Source organism: Trichosurus vulpecula, chromosome 9, assembly GCF_011100635.1.
Source record: "Trichosurus vulpecula isolate mTriVul1 chromosome 9, mTriVul1.pri, whole genome shotgun sequence".
Classification (NCBI taxonomy): Eukaryota; Metazoa; Chordata; class Mammalia; order Diprotodontia; family Phalangeridae; genus Trichosurus; species Trichosurus vulpecula.
The window spans coordinates 119,785,555-119,802,552 of record NC_050581.1 but is presented as its reverse complement, the minus strand read 5'-3'; the positions used below and the strand labels follow the sequence as shown (position 1 = coordinate 119,802,552).

The window sequence follows — 16,998 nt, the reverse complement described above, 5'->3', positions numbered from 1 at the left end:
TGGGCTTCAGTTTCCATTTTGAAATAAGAAGATTGGACCAGACCCAATCGAAGATCCTTTTCTAAACCCCATGACACCTCCCACGCCCTTTTCTAGATTGCCAGCTCCACAAGGGCAGGGACTGCTTGAAATTTCTCTGAAAGTTATCACTCTCTGGGCTCAGCACTGGACTGCACACAGTAGGGACTTAATAAAAGTTCACTGAATTAAAGTTTGGGCGCGCGCGCACACACACACGCACGCACACACATACATACACACTCCACCACCACCGCCACTGCCGCCTTCCTTCCTATGATCTGGTCATCCTGCCTTGGAAGTGTCCTCAGCACCTCCTTCTCCTTGCCTCAGTATCCTTCCAATGCCATTTATCAGCGATGGCCCTCTGCTTGAGGGGTCTCACTTCCCTACTTTGCTGACACTGTAACATTTAGCTTCTCTGCCTGCCCTGCCCTCTCTTCAGGGGGGCAAGTTAATGACCTACTGTAATGCATCAATGCACCAGGGTGAGTGGTGTGTGTGTGTGTGTGTGTGTGTGTGTGTGTGTGTGTGTGAGAGAGAGAGAGAGAGAGAGAGAGAGAGACAGAGAGAGAGAGACAGAGAGAGAGATAGAGACAGAGACAGAGACAGAGACAGAGACTGAGAGGAGAGAGGGAGGGAGGGAGAGACAGAGAAAGCATAATGTCATATGAAGGAGCCACATAGGGAATTCCTCCGCACCGGGGCTAGGGGCTAGGGATCAAGAGCCCAGGCCCTGGTGTCAGAAGACCTGGATTTGCACCCTGGCTCTGAAACTTCCCAGCTCTGTGACACTGGGCATTTTGCTTCTCCCTAAAACTCAGTTTCCTCATTGGATAAATTTGGATGAAAACTACCCCCCAAGCAAGAAAATCATTTCATGAACCTGAAAGCACTAAGGAGGAAGCAGCCAGGTGTAGGGAGAGAGATATGAGTTCAAATCCTCATTCTGCCCCTCTGGGCTGTGACCCCAGGCAAGTCAGGTCATTTAATCCCTAAGTGTTTTATCAGAGAGTAAGTACTGACCAGCATTGGTAGGAGTTCCCTACCTCAATAAAAGCACAGGTTGGGTCTCTATCCCTAGTAATTGTCCTTTGGTGCATCTGACATCCGAGGGTGTTTATGTGTTCACATAAAGGTTTACTGGCCCAGTCTAAACCAATGGGGAGGACAGGGGGTAGAAGATATGGCAATTTTTTTTCCCTTAGAACTCGGCCCCAGAAGGACCAGAGAAGAATACTGGGAAACAGTGGGTGTAGAGAAAGACTAATATGAAGGAAGCAAGTTTCACGATGAAACGGAAATAGTACTGAATTCGGGGCCAGAGAATCTGGGTTCAAATGCCAGCATTGGCCCTTACCAGTTGTCTGCCTTTGGGCAAAATCTGAGCGCTGCCGTCCAACCTCAGAGGCCAAACTGGGCCTGAACAAAGATCCTCTCTGCAACCTTCAGTTTGATTTCACCATTTGCTCAATGTTTACCTATGTCTGGGGCTGGAGGTAAAAAGGAAAAGAAAACCAAATAGCCCCTGTTCTCAGGGAGCTTCCTTTCTTTGGGACAAATGGTCGTCTAGGTTTGTCTCAGAAGACCTGTAAGGAGGCAGCCCACACCATGGGACAGCTCTGTCGATAGGAAATGTGTTTGGGGTTTTTTCCCCTTTAAGCTGAAATCTAAGTTTGTAACTTGAACCCGGCTCCTGGTTCTGCTCTCTGGGGCCAAGCAGAATAAACGTAATCCTTTTCCACAAAAGAGAGCTTCACATGCTTAAAGACAGCTACCTTGATCCCTTGAAATCTCCTTCAGGCTAGATGACCTCCCTTAACTCACTGGCAGGTCAGTCGCCCCAGGTCCCAGTGTCCTCATCTATAAAAGCGGGGTTCCTTTGAATCCTACTTTCCTAAATGTGAGGTTTAGACTTCTGAGGGAGATGGAGGAGGTTACTTAAGTGAGAGGCTGGCCTGAGGGCTCGTTTCTCCAGAGGCCCACAGGACAGGACCCTTTCAGTGGCCTCCTTTCCCTAAGGTAGAGGCCTGATTGCTGGAAAAATGCCACCAGGGAGTCCCAGGGGCTGGGTGGAGGAGACTGAAAAAGCCACTTTGGGACTTAGAATCAGGGCTGAACCAGTCCTTCCTTAGACAATTTAATCCAATTCCATATAAGGAAAAAAGTCCTAACAATTCATTTCATCCAAGTGGGATGGGCTTCCTCGAGTTCCACACAACTGGAGGTCTTTGAGTGGACACTGGCTGACCACTCCTCAGGGAGGCTGCAGGGGGAGGTGGCAGACAGGGTGGGGAGTGACCTGGAAGGGTCCTGAGGCACATGAAATCTAGAAGCATTTATTAATCTCCTGCCATGTTCAGGGCACTGGACTAAGCACTGGGATACAAAGAAACACCAAAACATGAAGTGAACCTGCAGACCGTCCCCTCATCTTACAGATGGGGAAACTGTGGCCCAGAGAGATTATAAATGACGCCCAAGATCACAGATTGTACCAAGTTACTTAGATACAGGTAGAATTGGGGGCAGCTAGGTGGCGCCATGGCGCATAATAGACTGCTGGGCTCGGAGTCAGGAAGACTCATCTCACACACTTACTGGCTGGGTGACCCTGGGCAAGTCACTTAACACCGTTTGCCTCGGTTTCCTCATCTGTAAAATGAGCTGGAGAAGGAAATGGCAAACCTCTCCAATATCTTTGCCAAGAAAACCTCAAACGAAATCACACAGACTTGGACAGGACTGAAAAATGGCCAATCAACATCATAGGTTAAAAAAAAGGAGCTGAGCTTCCTTCCAGCCCTGAGCCAATGAATGAACATTTTACAGTGGGGGAAAGGAAAGCTCAGAGGATGAGGGGGCTTGCCCAGGGCCACGCTGCATCGCAGGGTGGGGAGCTCACCCACAGGAATGTATTCATGCACGTATGATGATAGACAGGGTGTAGCCATTGCCCCATTCCCACCAAGGAATACTCGGGAGTCTATAATCAGAACCAGTGTTTATTAGCACGATCCCATCCACAGGAACTTCCCTTGACCCCGTGGCTCAGGCCCCTTGTCTCCCATCTCCCCCCTCCCCCAAAGTCTCCCTGTACAACTATTTACAGCCCCAGGGTGGCCCCCATGGGAGGGGAGAAGGGGTTCTGATCTTCCATCCCAGTATGCCTTGGGCTACCCCCATCACCACCCCCTTTGGGGCTGGGCTTCCCGGGAGAGAAGTTTTCTTGTAGGGCAGGGAGATTGGGAAAGGCTGTGGTTGACAAATGCTGGCCCAACCAGTAACTGGATTTTCCAAGGCCCCCTGAAGGAAGGAGTCCAGAAAGGTTAAAGGAAGGCTGGGTGGCTGGGAGAGGGTCTGGCATGGATTGCCCTTCCTTCCTCCTTCCCCCAATAAATAGAGAATAAATATCCTAAAATACCCCCTCTGCACCTTCCCACCAGCCCCTTAGCAAGACCCGATCAAGGCTCTCTGGGGCCCGAGTCGGCTGGCTCACAGGTGGAAGGAGGGGCTCTTCCCAGCATCACCCAGGACCTGTGTCCTGCAGCTCGGCTGGAGGTGGGAGGGAGGAGGCCTAGCATAGACTCTCTACCTTCACTCACACCCCCTGCTCTCCTCTGCTCACTGTTCCCTCGCCCCTTCGGTTTGCACACAGTCTGGTCCTTATGGCTTCCTCCTCTACCTCCTCCTGGTCCCCCTGCTCTCCTCTCCTGCCTAGAGATGCTTGTCTGGTTTCCTCCCAGGCCACGGGTACATTGTCCCTGCTTAGGCCCAGACCCATGACTCCCCATTCCAGCCCCAGCCCAAAACACCCATGCCATATTGGCCAATGATCAGCGACCAACCCCATACCCTGACCCAGTCCATCCCTCCCTCTCTTCGTCCTGTCCTCCACCAGCCCCCAAAGTGGTTTGGCCCCTTCCTGCCTGCACACGCCTGCTCTGCACATGCTCATTCTGTGTGTACTCCTATGAGATCTGTGCCCCAACCTGAGTTGGGAAAGGGGTGGGAGGGACTGACCCTCCATCCTCAGAATTTTGGTTGCCCCAGCCCAGGCCCACCACCCTTTCCCCAGATGTGGCTATTAGCCAGAGGCAGCTCTGGTCCCAGCCACAGACACACTGCAACTGCTTAGAGACAAATCCTTCCCCAGGCTTTGGGTCTTCTCACAGCTGACAAGTCCAGGGGATGTTGGTTGGTTGAGGAGCCTGCCATCTTGAGTCCTAGCTGGGAGGCTCTTACTCCTTCTGTGCAGACCAGTCTTTGTCCGAGGTCCAGACTCCCTGCCACATGTTAGGGCTGGGAAGGGGATGGCCCTGGGCTTCCGATCCCAAGGGACTATGTAGGACTTACCAATAAATACTGATAAAAGGGACGTGTGTGTGTGTGTGTGTGTGTGTGTGTGTGTGTGTGTGTGTGTGTGTGTGTGTGCATGTGACGTCTCTCTTTGTATATATATATATATACTATATATAGATATTTATATATATATCTTTTTATATTAAAATGGGAGAGGGGGTAATGGCCTGGGGATGGGGGATGGTGGGAAAATAGAGATGTGATGAGATAGTTTATGGCCCCCCAAGCTTGCAGGGGCAGGGCAGCAGCAATGGTGATTTCATGTGTCCGGCTGGTGATTCCGACGGTTTCGAGGCTTTTTCTGGTCTGGGAGCTCAGGGGTCTTGAGCCCCCCAGGGGCCTCTTTGTGGTTTGGGGGCGCATGGCGCCAGTATCCCTGACAGTACTGGTTGATAAGTCCCATTTCGGGCTGGGCCAGGAGCTGTGCCAGCTCCTGGTAGGGGGGTGTAGGGGGCCTGAGGCTGGCTGTTGCAGGGTCAGCCCCAGGGGGCTGCAGGGCAGCAACGGCGGCTCCTGGTGGGAAGAGCACAGCATGGACGGCTTCTTGGCTGAGGACGTGCAGCTGGACACGAGTGACCACGTGCTTGAAGTTATTCTCTGTGGCTGTACAGGTGTAGAGGCCGGCATCGCTCAGCTGAAGGGCCCGAAGGAGCAGGCCAGGCTCAGTCCGCAGCATGCGGTCCTCTGATCGAAGCTGGAGAAACACAGAGCAACAACCTTAGGGAATCAGGCCATTGCTTGCATCCTTCTCCCCTGGGGTCCCTTTTGCAGGGTCTCCTCTCTGACCTAGGACTTTCACCTCCGCCCCCAATCCTACCAGCCCACTCTAGTTCAGGATTGGATTTTCCTAAAAGGCCAAGGGGCATCTACCTAAGGGCTTTGAGGAGGGAGAAATAAAAACAGCTCCTTATCCCCATTTTGCAGGTTCAGAAAAGTTAAATAGCAGGTCCAGGGACACACTGCTAGTCAATGCCAGATGGAAACTCAGCTTTTTGGATCAATCACAGATTATCAGAGTCAGACAGAATGCCTGGTCTAAACTCTTCATTGTACTAGGGAAGGAAGTAGCCCAGCTGGAATTCGAACTCAGGTCTTCTGATTCTAAGACCAGCGCTCTGTCTTTAACACCCTATGGCCTCTACTTCTGGGGAGGGTACCTCCTTTGCTCACCTCCTTTCTGCGGTCACTGGCATCTCGTTGGAAAAGCCACTTGATGGTGGCCTGGGGGGATCGAGGTTGACACTCCAGGAAGGCAGCACTGCCCTCAACCCCATACTGCACCGACTCCACTGTGTTCTTATTAACTAGGGAAAGAGGTACCCAGATAATTTCAGAAAGTTGATTTACTAAAGACCCCACCCTGTGCATCCTTTCCATGTACCTCCACAGCACCCTCCTCCTGCCACTGAGAGCTTCCACAGGATACATCTCCCATGGATCAAAAGCCTGAGACATTTCTTTTTCTTCTGGCACTCGAGCCCTCTATAATCACACACCACTCTACCTTCCTAGTCAGTTTCATCTCATGAATTCCTCTTCTCCAGTACGCTCCTGGCCATAGCAGACTGTTCTCTCACACCCAAAAACATGTTCTTCTGTCTCAGTGTCTTTACTCAAGCTGCTTCCTATTCCTGGAATGGCCTCTTGCCCACTTCCTCATCTGCTGGATTCCTTTTTGTTGTTGTTGTTTCTTTGTTTCTTTTTTTAAGGCAATCAGGGTTAAGTGACTTGCCCAGGGTCACACAGCTAGTGAGTTAGTCAAGTGTCTGAGTGCAGATCCTCCTGACTCCAGGGCCAGCGCTCTATCCAGTGCACCACCTAGCTGCCTCTCATCTGCTGAATTCCTAACCATCCTTTAAGAGCTAATTCAAACACCACTTCCTCCAGGAAGCCTGCCTTGATTCCTGCTCCTCCACCCCTTCTCTCACTAACTGTCAGATGTAATGGATGTGATGTATTCACAGGAATTTAGAGCAGGAGAAGACTACATAAATCATTTTGGCCAAGTGTCTTGTTTTATAGATGAGGATGCTGAGGTTCAAGGTTGAACCCAGATCTTTCTGACTTTGAGGCTGGCTCTCTCCAAATTAGTTTTATTTTTTCAAAATCAATAAACCTCCCAGGAATTACAGAGAAAGGAGCATGAAATAACATGCCATGACTTCCCAAGGATTTGAAATCATTGTACCCAGTGGTATGTAAAAGTTGGTTAAGCTGTAGGATAGTTTTTGTATATGCACATGTGTGCGTATGTATGTGCGTGTGTGTGTGTGTGTGTGTGTGTGTGTGTGTGTAGTGGATAGAGGCTAATAGCCTACCTCCCTTCTGGACCTCGAGGACCAAGAGGGCAGGGACACACTGGATCTTAGCTAAACTGTGTCCCTCTTCCTAGGGCCCACTCAATGTAGGGCTCTGCACACAGTAGGCACTTAATAAATGTCTGAGACTAGCTAAACCGTGTCTCTCTCCCTAAGGCCCACTCAATGTAGGGCTCTGCACACAGTAGGCACTTAATAAATGTCTGAGACTAACTAAACTGTGTCTCTTTCCCTAGAGCCTACTCAATGTAGGGCTCTGCACACAGTAGGCACTGAATAAATGTCTGAGACTAGCTAAACTGTGTCTCTCTCCCTAAGGCCCACTCCATGTAGGGCTCTGCACACAGTACGCACTTGATAAATGTCTGAGACGAGCTAAACTGTGTCTCTTTCCCTAGGGCCCACTCAATGTAGGGCTCTGCACACAGTAGGCACTTAATAAATGTCTGAGACAGCCTCTTGGGATTTCTTTACAATGAGGCACGCCAGTGATTTTCAAAGTCTGATAGATGGGCTTTCTGCAACATGAGAGACATCTAGCCGACTAACAGATTTGTGGGGGAGGACTCCCAGAAAGGATTTGAGGCCATACGCACCATTGGAATTGAAACCTCTGCACTGACGAATGGGGTTGCCATGGCGGATGTCTTGGCGGCGGCTCCGTCTAAAGGAGAAGAAAGGAGAGACTGACTCTCAAAAGAATCGTCCCTGCCCTTGCCCCCATCCTCCCTAGCTCCCCTCTGACCCAGGGCCCTCCAACGGCAGGGGCCGTGTCTGTTCCCCAGACCAAGGGCACCCTCGGATCAGGGTCTATGTCTCTTTCATAGACCAGACCAGGGGCTCCCTAAGGGCAAAGGTCCTCTCCCATCGGGGCTGTGTGGGCTTCCGCTCAGACTAGGCTGGTCTCTCCCCTGTCCCCTCCCCCTCCCCCTCCACCTCTTACCTTTTGGAGGAAGCTGAGTAGCGGGAGCAGAATTTGCCATCCCAGGCACAGTAGGGGTCCCTGGCAAGACAGCAGTCGGCACAGGCGGCCCCATAGGTGTGGCAGCGATGCAGGCCCAGGTGGGTTACTCCCACAGCGGAGGCCACATACAGTTGTTGCTAGGAAGGCATCAAGGGCTTGGTCAGAGTCCTGATCCTACCCACGCCCCTTAGTTCCCACGCCTCAGTGGGCTAGGGAATGCCTCTCCTTGGGGGGCGGCCAGGTGACATGATGGATAGACCCCTGGCCCTGGCATCAGGAAGACCTGAGTTCAAAGTCGGTCTCAGTCACTTCCTGGCTGTGTGACTCTGGGCAAGTCACCTAAACCTGTGTGCCTCAAATGCAAAATGGGAATTGATAGTAATATCCCTCACCTCCCAGGGCTGCTGTGAGAATGAAATTTTTGTAAAGAGCTATAAAAATGCTAGCTCCTCCTTCCCTTCCCATGTTCAGAGAAGAGTCGTGGGACTTAAAGCTAGAAGGACCATAGACAGCCAGGCTCTGGACAGACAGGGAAACTGAAGCCAAGGCTGGAAGTGGAGCTGGAACACTTAGGTTCAATTCTCCACCCTGACACCTAGCATCTGGGTGACCTTGGGTGAATCACATGCCCCTTTGAGTCTCAGTTTCTTCATCTGTAAAATGGGGTTGCAGTACTAGTCTGGTCTCAGTCTCCTACTAGCTGTGTGACCCAGCACAAGTCACTTAACCTCTCCACGCCTCAGTGTCCCCATCTGTTAATAAATGTGTTGGACACGATGTCCTCCAAGGTCCCTGGCTCTAAGCATATGGTCTTATCATCATCCTTTTCCAGATCCAAATCCCAGGAGCTCATGATTTGCCAAGAGTCCCACACATAGTACACTTATATCCCGGCTCGGCTTCTATTCCCCCCTCCCCAAACTTCCATCTCCCTATACTGTGGGGTGTTGTCTCTAAAAAGCTTTGGAGAAAAGAGCCTTGGGAATTCCAAAGGGATGAGCCTTAGAAATGAGGGATGGGATAAAGATGGGAAGAGAGGAAGGTCACCCTCTTTGGAAAAACTCTGAGATCTTTGTTCATTACAGAAGAAGGGCTGGGGCGGGGGAGGGGGATGGACTCCTGGCCCTGGGATTGTCCTGCTGTGTCCTGCCTAGTGCTGGAGAGGGGATGAGAAGCAGACCCTGTGAAGTGAGCACTGATGTCCCAGGGACTCACCCGCTTGGAGGAGATGGTCATTGTCTTAATGGGGGCTGGAACCTGGAAAGAGAGGTGAAGGTAGGTGGTTAATAGGGGTGGGGACTCCCCCAAGACACTCTTCCCCTAACCTCTGACCTTCCCCACTTCCCCCTCCAGTGATGATCCACCCTTCCCATCCCCCTGGACAAGAAGCCAGGGATGTTAGGGAGAGCCAGGGCTGAGCAGACTCAGGGGTCCAGTTCTGGGGCTCTTTGGGTTAGATTTCAGAGTCAAGGCTTGGGAAGAGCTAGTTTGGGGGACCTGGGGCTTGGGATAGGCTAGGACCAGGTGGGGTCAGGCAGTCACTGGGTCAGGGATGGGGCTGGTAGGGGAAGGTCTTAGGACAGGGGGATTTCCACCTTGAAAACTTCGACCTCCTCCAGCATCAGCTCCTCTGTCTCCATGTCATCCTTGGGGAGCACAATGACTTTCTGCACGGTGCCTCGATCTAGAATGAGGCAGAGGAGCCCTTTAGCAGGTGGGGGATGAAGGGGGAGCAGGGAAGAGGCCAAGGAAGGGAGGGGTCACTGGCCTCTGTTCCGCATTCCAGTCTGGGACCCTGATCCTTCCCTAGACTAGGAAGTGAGCGCTCAGGGCTCGGGAAAGGGAAAGGGAAAGGTCAAGGGAGCCGTTCACCCCATGGTCCCTGGGGCACTAAGCAGCAGAGAACCCAGCCAGGGCCTCCAGCCCAAGGGACTTGTCCCCAGCTTTGGACTAAAGACAGGCCCCAAAGGCAACAGAATCCAGATCCTTCAGAAGGAAGTCACACCACCAGCCCTGCCCCTTGTGGCCATCAGAGAGCCTACAGAGAGCTAGGTTGTCCTTGGCCCCTCACCCAGGGCCATGCATGTGTGCATACATGTGTCTGTGGGGAAACTTAGGCACATGTGTATATGTACATATGGTGGGGGGTGCACACTGGATAGAGCACCGGGCCTTGGAGTCAAGGAGACTTGAATTCAAATCTAGTCTCAGACACTTCCTAGCCATGTGACCCTGGGCAAGTCACTTACTCTGTCTGCCTCAGTTTCCTCGGCTATAAAACGGGTTGTCAGGAGGATCAAACGAGATGATATTTGTGAAGTGCTAAGCACAGTGCCTGGCACATAGTAGGCATTTAATAAACATTTCCTTCTCTCCCCCTGTTCCTGAGCATGAGCACGACCACATTCATACGTCACATGTGTTGTGTGCAAGACTGAGCATGGGCTTGAGAGCACGGCATTGCAATGTGAAGTTAGGAGCCGCGGCTCAGCCTCTGCCCCTGGCACCAGATATGTGGTTTTGGTTGGGTCCAGATGCCCTTGAGGGTTTCCTCCGTTGATGATCTTATAATCTCTGAGCCTCAGTCCCCACATCTGTATGATGGGGATGATAATACCTGCAGGATGGACCTTACAGATAATTATTAAAGAGTTCTACAAACTTTAAAAGCCATATAAATGCCAGGAGGTGTTATTATTTATGTCTCAGATATGGGTGGGTGTGAATGTATATCTATACACAGGTGCATGCGTGGGTTTGTGTGTGTTTGCACATGACAGGCCCCGCCTACTATGATTTGGCGCTGGGCCCCCTTGCCAAGCAGACACAACAGCTGCTCCTCAGGGGAGTCTGCCAGGAATTGGGGGTGCCCACTCCCTTTCCTAACTGCCGGGGGGTAGGGCAGCTCCAGATCCCTGGTTTATGAAATGATGGGGACCTGGGAGGGCCTGGGAAGACTTTCTCTTTCTACCTCAAACACTCATGGGAGGATAAAGGGGAGCAGAGATTGTCCTGGGTCTGAGGCTGGCCCTGAAAGGGGAGGGCCCTGGGTGCTACCCCTCCCTCACTACAGGCTCTAGCCCCCTTCACTCTCTGGACCCTGGTTTTCTCCCTCAAAAGTTGAGAAGGAAGATCAATGGTGGTGACCATGTTCCCAAGGAGCCCTCTCCTCCACGGGGTGGAGTCCCATCCCACCCCGCCCCTTCCCCAAGGCATCCCAGTGTGATGTGAGGGTGCTGGTGGGTGTGGCAGTGGGTACCTGTGCCCAGGAAAAGCACCTCATAGCGCCCGTCGGCCGCATCCACCTGATCCACAGCAATGGTGGTAAAGCGGTAGCGGGCGTTGGTCCTGACCACCAGAGGCCGGCGCTGCAGGGGGTACACCGCGTTGAACATCAGGGGGTGGGTACGCATGAAGTTAATGACCTCGTCTGGGTAATCCTTGGTTGACTTCATAGATGGTGTGAAGGTCCCCCCTGGACACTGGAGTCACCAAACACAGGACCAGTTAAGAGGGTTAGGGGCCCTGGGCCCTACCCCCTTCCACCCCAGCCCTGTGAACTAGCCCCCAAGGGTACCAGGAATGAGATTCCTGCCTGGAATCACCTGTTTTGCCCAATCCTGAAGAGGGACAGCCCTGACCTTGGGCATTAGTTGCCTTATCTACTATCAGGGTCCTGGGACATGGGGAGGATTTGGGGTGGGTTGGGGTGGGTTGGGGTCAGATTTCCAAGATGGGGGATCTGGGATTTAGAATGAGCCAGGATAGGAGGCCCAGAAAAAGAAGGCTGGAACAGGATTAGGTGGGAGACTCTCAAGGTCAGGATCCAGCACCTCCATGCCCACCCCAACACCCCCACCTAATACACACATCCCAGGCCTTCTATCCTGCCAGTCCCTGTCCCTGAGTCACTCCTTATCCCCACCCCACAAACCCACACAAACCCTCTCTTGGAAAGAGGCTTGCTTTCAGCCAAGCACCTTTTCCCCAGTTCTATTCCAGACAGTGGGAGTCAGAATTGGGGTAGGGAGGTGTTCGGCTCAGAGCTAGTGAGATAGGAGGGTTGGGGGCCCAAGGGGGCCATGGCAGTTATCATCAGGATCATGACTCACAGTGCCAGGTCGAGGATACGGCATCTTGCCTGTAAAAGGCATCCATTGGTAGTTGGGCCCCTCCTTGTGGGCAAAGGGACCATTGAAGACCATTCGAATATCGGCCATGGAGTACACACAGACTGCAGAGCCCCTGAACACAGAGCTGGAGGAGAGAGCCGGTGGTGGGTCTGAGGCTCTGGGTCGAGCCTCCTGCCCTTCCCCTGGCTCTCCTCAGCCCCAGAGAGAGAACCCAAGCCCCAGCCCGCTGCAGGCCTCACCCTGAAGATGTGAACACAGCATAGATGACGGGGTTCTTCACATCCTGGGTTTGTTGCACAAACACGTCCTCTGTGCAAAGAAGAACACGGGGTCAGGGAGCTAGGGCTCTGGCCAGGCCCCCAGATATCTAGAGGCTGGCCAGGTTGGCCCTCCTGCCTGAGCATGGGGTGCCCCCATCCTCTGACTGGGCTCCTCTCACCCCCTTCATGGGCACTCACGTAGCTCATCAAAGTGGGTCTCGATGCCATCTGGGCCAGGAACAGAGCAGATGAGTCTCGCCTTCAGGAAGGTGCTCCATTTGTTTACTAGGCAGCAGTGGCCTCCATCATCATTCTGTGGGCACAAATAGCCCCCCTCCTGTGAGACTCCCCCCATGCCTCTCCCCCAGAGTCAGTCCTGACTTCTAAAGATCCCTTAATCTGTCCTAGATCCAGGCCGTGGCAGTGACCCCTCCCCCAGTCTCCAAGCCTCCCAGAGTTAGCCCCCCCACAAAGCCCAGCATGAGAGATGGGGGGTGGTCTGGACTCCCAAAGAGCCCACACACGTGAGAAAGCTTCAAGAGCCTGGGCCCAGATCCCTCCCCGCCATCCCCCCTGCCAATGCTGTACCAGGCAGATGCGGCCAATTCGGGCGTAGACGGCCGGGCTCTGGGGAGCCTCTGTGGACTTCTCTCGGAAGAAGAAATAGAGTTTGTCATCATTCCGCTCAGCGCTGTCCGGGATGAGCTGGGCATGGACGAATGAAGGATCTGGGACCAGGAGGGGGAGTGGTCAGTCTGAGACAACTGTGCAAAATACACCCCTTCACTCCACCCTCCACACACCCTTGCCCTTCTCCCTTTGGTAGAGAAGGGTCTCTGGGTACCCTGGCTCAATGCAAAATCTACCCCTTCACTCCACCCACACACACACACCCTGGCCCTTCTCCCTTTGGTAGAGAAGGGTCTCTGGGTACCCTGGATCCAGGTAGCATCTCACCATTGAGCCAGCGAGAGTTATACTGGTCCGTTCTCATGGCCGTCTGTTTGCCCAGGGTCCGGAAGATGGCTGCGTCTGTGCCCATGAAATCTATGTACACACCAGCATATAATTCTTCATCTGCAGAGAAAGGGGGCTTTGTGAGTTACTCATGTCCCCAGTCCCTGGGAACGGACAGTCGGGAGCCTTTGTGTCATGACACACTGCGCTCAGAGCTTTACTCTCCCAGGTTTCTTCCTGCCCCTAACTCGAACACCCAAATCATGCACCTCCCCAGGTACTTGTGGGCTGGCGTCTGCCCAAGCGGAAGGTGCATTTCCTGGGAGTTTGTTGAGTCTCCCAGAAAAGTCACAGAATCATGGGGTTCCCAGGTGAAGAAACTTTGGAAATCCTCTATTTGAGGCCCAAGGAGGCCGAAGTGGCTCAAAGGCAGGGACCCGGCCTCCTCCTTCCTTGTCTTATTTATATTATCTGTGTCCATGTTGTGTGCCCCTTCCCAGCAGAAGGTAAACCCCTTGAGGGCAGGGGCCCCTTATCTTTGCCTTGGCACTGTCTGCTTAGCTTGGCTCACAGTAGACATTTAATAAATACTTGCTGAATGAACGAATCGACCTCTTAGTTCCTGGTACTGCCTGGCAGTGGACACCTCCCAGGCTGTCCAGGGAGGAGGAACAAGGAGGGGGGCAGCCACCCTCACCCGGCTGGCTGTTCTCAGGCTTCTCCTGTGGGCACTGGGCCTAACAGCTGTTCCCAAATGAATAAAGCCTGGCAGTACATAGCCTGGGAGCCGATGCCAACCTGAGGGGGGAGGTGGTTATGGGCAGGCTGGTCTGGAAGGGGGTGCTCAGACAGACGGACACAATGACGGAGGTCACTTAGCGGTCGCTCAGTGCATCAGTAAGGATATGTTAAGCACCTACTGTGTGCCAGGCACTTTAAGTACCTACTGTGTGCCAGGCACTTTAAGTACCTACTGTGTGCCAGGCACTTTGCTAAGTGCTAGAGATTCAAAGAGGGGCAAAAGACAATCTGTTTTCTAGGAACTCACATTCTAGTAGGAGAGAGAACTTGTAAACAACCACATTCTAAGGAAACACGGACAGGATAAATTGGGGTGAGCAGAGGGAAGGTGCTAGCATTAATGGGGATCAGGAAAGGCTTCCTGGGTTCTAGGTTCTAGGTTTTAGCCGGGACTTGAAGGAAACCAAGGAAGATGCCCCTCTTCCCACACCTGGAGACGCCATTCCCTGCCCCAAGTGTCTCAAATCATAGGAAATCAGAGTATTTATTTAGAGCTAGGAGGGGCCACAGAGGTCATGTTATCCAACACCCTTATTTTACAGATAAAGAAATTCCATTTCAGAGGGGAATTGACTTGATTAAAATCAGACAGCTGGTATGCAGCAGTCAGGATTTGAACCTGGGTCACAGAAGCATAGATTTAGAGCTAAGGGGTCCTGGGAGTCATAGGGTCAAAGAATTAGGGCAAGAAAAGATCTTAGAGGTCATCTCGTCCAACGCTATCACCTTATAGATTAAAAAAGCCCCAAAACTGTAATCCTACAGTGAGGTTAAATCTCTTATCCAAGGTCACACAGGTGATAAGTGATGGGATCAAGATTTGAACTCAGGTCCTCTGACTCCCAAATCCAGAACTCTTTCCACTGCACTGGAGAGGATGCCTCTCAACACAGTAACCTCCTCTGATGCTGCCACTGTACCATACTGTCCCCCTCCCCCCAAAACAGAATTTCATTCTGAGCTGCTTCCCACCTCGGAGGCTGTGCATACGGAGCATCAGCCAGGTGCACCTTCTCTCTCCCACACCCTCAGCCCTCTCCTGATCCTGCTCACAGTCCCTTTGAAACCCTCCCCGGCCTTCTGATCTTGGTGGAAACCAACCTAATCGAGGGAGGATCAGAGAGGAGGACACTCACTGATGAGGGCAGAGACGCTGTCCACCTTGGGATCGTAAGGACACTTGCCCTTTCCTGACTCCAGTTTCTCTGGCTCCAAGTAGAATATATAATCCTGCCAGGGAGAGATGGGGATTCAGAGAGGTCAAGGGAATGGGAGGAGATTCCACACACGCCCTCCCGCCCCTCCCCCCATCAGTGGCCTCGAGAGTTGGAGCCATAAGTAGGAAGGATAATTCACATATTTCCAAGGATTTAAGACTGATAAGTAGGTCTTACAAGTATTTCTATCCCCATATTACAGATGAGGAAAACTGAGGTCCCGAGAAAAATGCCTTGCCCAAGGTGATCTAGTATCACTGCCTGAGCTTGAACCCAGGCCTTGCGGCTACAAGTCCACGGCTCCATTCAGACTCCGACCAGAGTCACCAGCCAGTCCTTGGCCCAGAATGGCTTTTACCCCACCTACCCACCCCCACTGCCCCCAACACTGAAGGGCTAGTTGTCAAGGGAAGGTTTGTGCTAAGGATGAGTGTGACTTAGGGAAGGAATCCCTGGGGTTCCAGTCCCACAGGAGGGGGATAAGTGCCGTCTTTTGGGGGGGACAGTGCTGGAGTGGGGAGGTCCCACCACAGGACAAAGGCAGGTGCCTGGGGGACTGTTTGGGTGGGGAGGGGATACAGCTATCTTCTCATTACCCATTCCCAGGCCTTTTCCTCAGCCTCTCTTTTCCACAAACCCTCAGGTGCCCAGAGAAGGCAGACACAGAATAATATCGGTCTGGAGCCAGACAGTGAGGAGGGCAGGTCTGCAACCACAAACTCTCCCGGGAATTCCCTAGCCAGAGAGAAAACTGGCCTTTGGATTTTCCGGTTCTGGTTGGTACAATCCTTCCATCAGAGGACGGATAACTGAGAGCTGGTTAACTTGACATTTCCCTGTAACCCCAGGTCTGAGGGCCCCCAAACAGGCAGCCCGGCCTAGACAATGTCTTCCAGCCCCAAACACTTCTATGTCAAGTCAGTTCATGTCTGTCTCCAAGGCAAGGGGGCAGGAGGAGCCTAGCTAGGCTGTCTCTTAGAAACTGCTAGCCCAGCTGATTCCTGCCTCATAGGAAGGATGGGGGGAAGGAAGCAGGCACCCTTATCCCTCATCTTCCCCAACTCCAAGAAGCAAGTTCCAGCCCCTCTACAAAGATTCTGTCTGCACTGACTTATGTTAATAGCAGACCAGCTGAGCACAGGCCCAGGGTGAAGAAACCCAAAGGTCTGGGCACTCAGGTGTGGCCCAGCCCTGGTCACTATGGATCCCAGAACCCTGAGATTGCCCCAGGATGGGGGGTTTGTGAGCAGTGCTGGGACCAAGCCCCAGTTAGACAAGGCAGATTCGGGAGTGAAGTGCCACAGACCCAGCCTGGGCCCCAGCAGGGGTAGGAGTGGGGTACACATGGCGGGGCAGGGAAGGAAGGGGAGGGTGAAGGAGGCTGCGGCAACAGAGGAGCGGAATTACAGGAGCGGAGAGCAGGCGCCATGGATGGTGATGGGAAAACACACGAGTGACCCTCCCAGACATTCCACGCCCACCTGCATACAATACAACCCCTTCCACACACGCCATGCCAGGCCCCTGCCCCTCAACACACAGTCTTCCACTCACCAAGCCCCCAGCACTCACATCCATGTGCACACAACCAGGACCATCTCATGGGCACTCTCCCACACAGACCCAGCATCTCACATCTATCTCCCACACGGACAGTCACGCTCTCACCTATCCACAGCACACACAGAGCTCTCACCACTTTCAAGCCAACTCTGGCCTGGAGAGAGCCCCAGGACAGGTGTCCTGTTGACTCCAATGAAGGAGGAATATGTGCTGTGTGTGTGCTGTATGTGTGCTGTGTGTGTGTGTGTGTGGTGTGTGTGTGAGTATGTATGTGTGTAATCAAGTATAAGTGTGTGACATGGGTGCCGTATGTCTGAGCTGAGTCCTGTGTGGGGCTCCTGAGTGACACAGATGTGAGCTTGCTCATTTCTCCTGAGGCCTTGGCAGAATGGGGGGGGGGGGCGG

At 52.8% G+C, this 16,998-nt stretch overlaps 1 protein-coding gene across 3 annotated transcripts in view; it reads right to left on the bottom strand.

Moving 5' to 3' along the window:
• Window positions 1–4,446: 4,446 nt before the first annotated feature.
• The window catches only part of SEMA3F (semaphorin 3F), a 67,640-nt gene continuing 55,088 nt past the window's right edge, over window positions 4,447–16,998 (bottom strand). For all 3 annotated transcript variants that reach the window (XM_036739334.1, XM_036739336.1, XM_036739335.1), the window contains 13 exons: window positions 14,950–15,043; window positions 13,013–13,132; window positions 12,644–12,783; window positions 12,254–12,368; window positions 12,035–12,104; window positions 11,775–11,919; window positions 10,922–11,144; window positions 9,258–9,346; window positions 8,878–8,919; window positions 7,642–7,799; window positions 7,295–7,362; window positions 5,551–5,684; window positions 4,447–5,074 (listed from right to left, as the gene is read on the bottom strand). In XM_036739334.1, coding sequence (XP_036595229.1) covers window positions 4,640–5,074; window positions 5,551–5,684; window positions 7,295–7,362; window positions 7,642–7,799; window positions 8,878–8,919; window positions 9,258–9,346; window positions 10,922–11,144; window positions 11,775–11,919; window positions 12,035–12,104; window positions 12,254–12,368; window positions 12,644–12,783; window positions 13,013–13,132; window positions 14,950–15,043 — 1,833 coding nt within the window. In that variant the 3' untranslated portion in view covers window positions 4,447–4,639. The remainder of the gene's footprint in view (window positions 5,075–5,550; window positions 5,685–7,294; window positions 7,363–7,641; window positions 7,800–8,877; window positions 8,920–9,257; window positions 9,347–10,921; window positions 11,145–11,774; window positions 11,920–12,034; window positions 12,105–12,253; window positions 12,369–12,643; window positions 12,784–13,012; window positions 13,133–14,949; window positions 15,044–16,998) is intronic.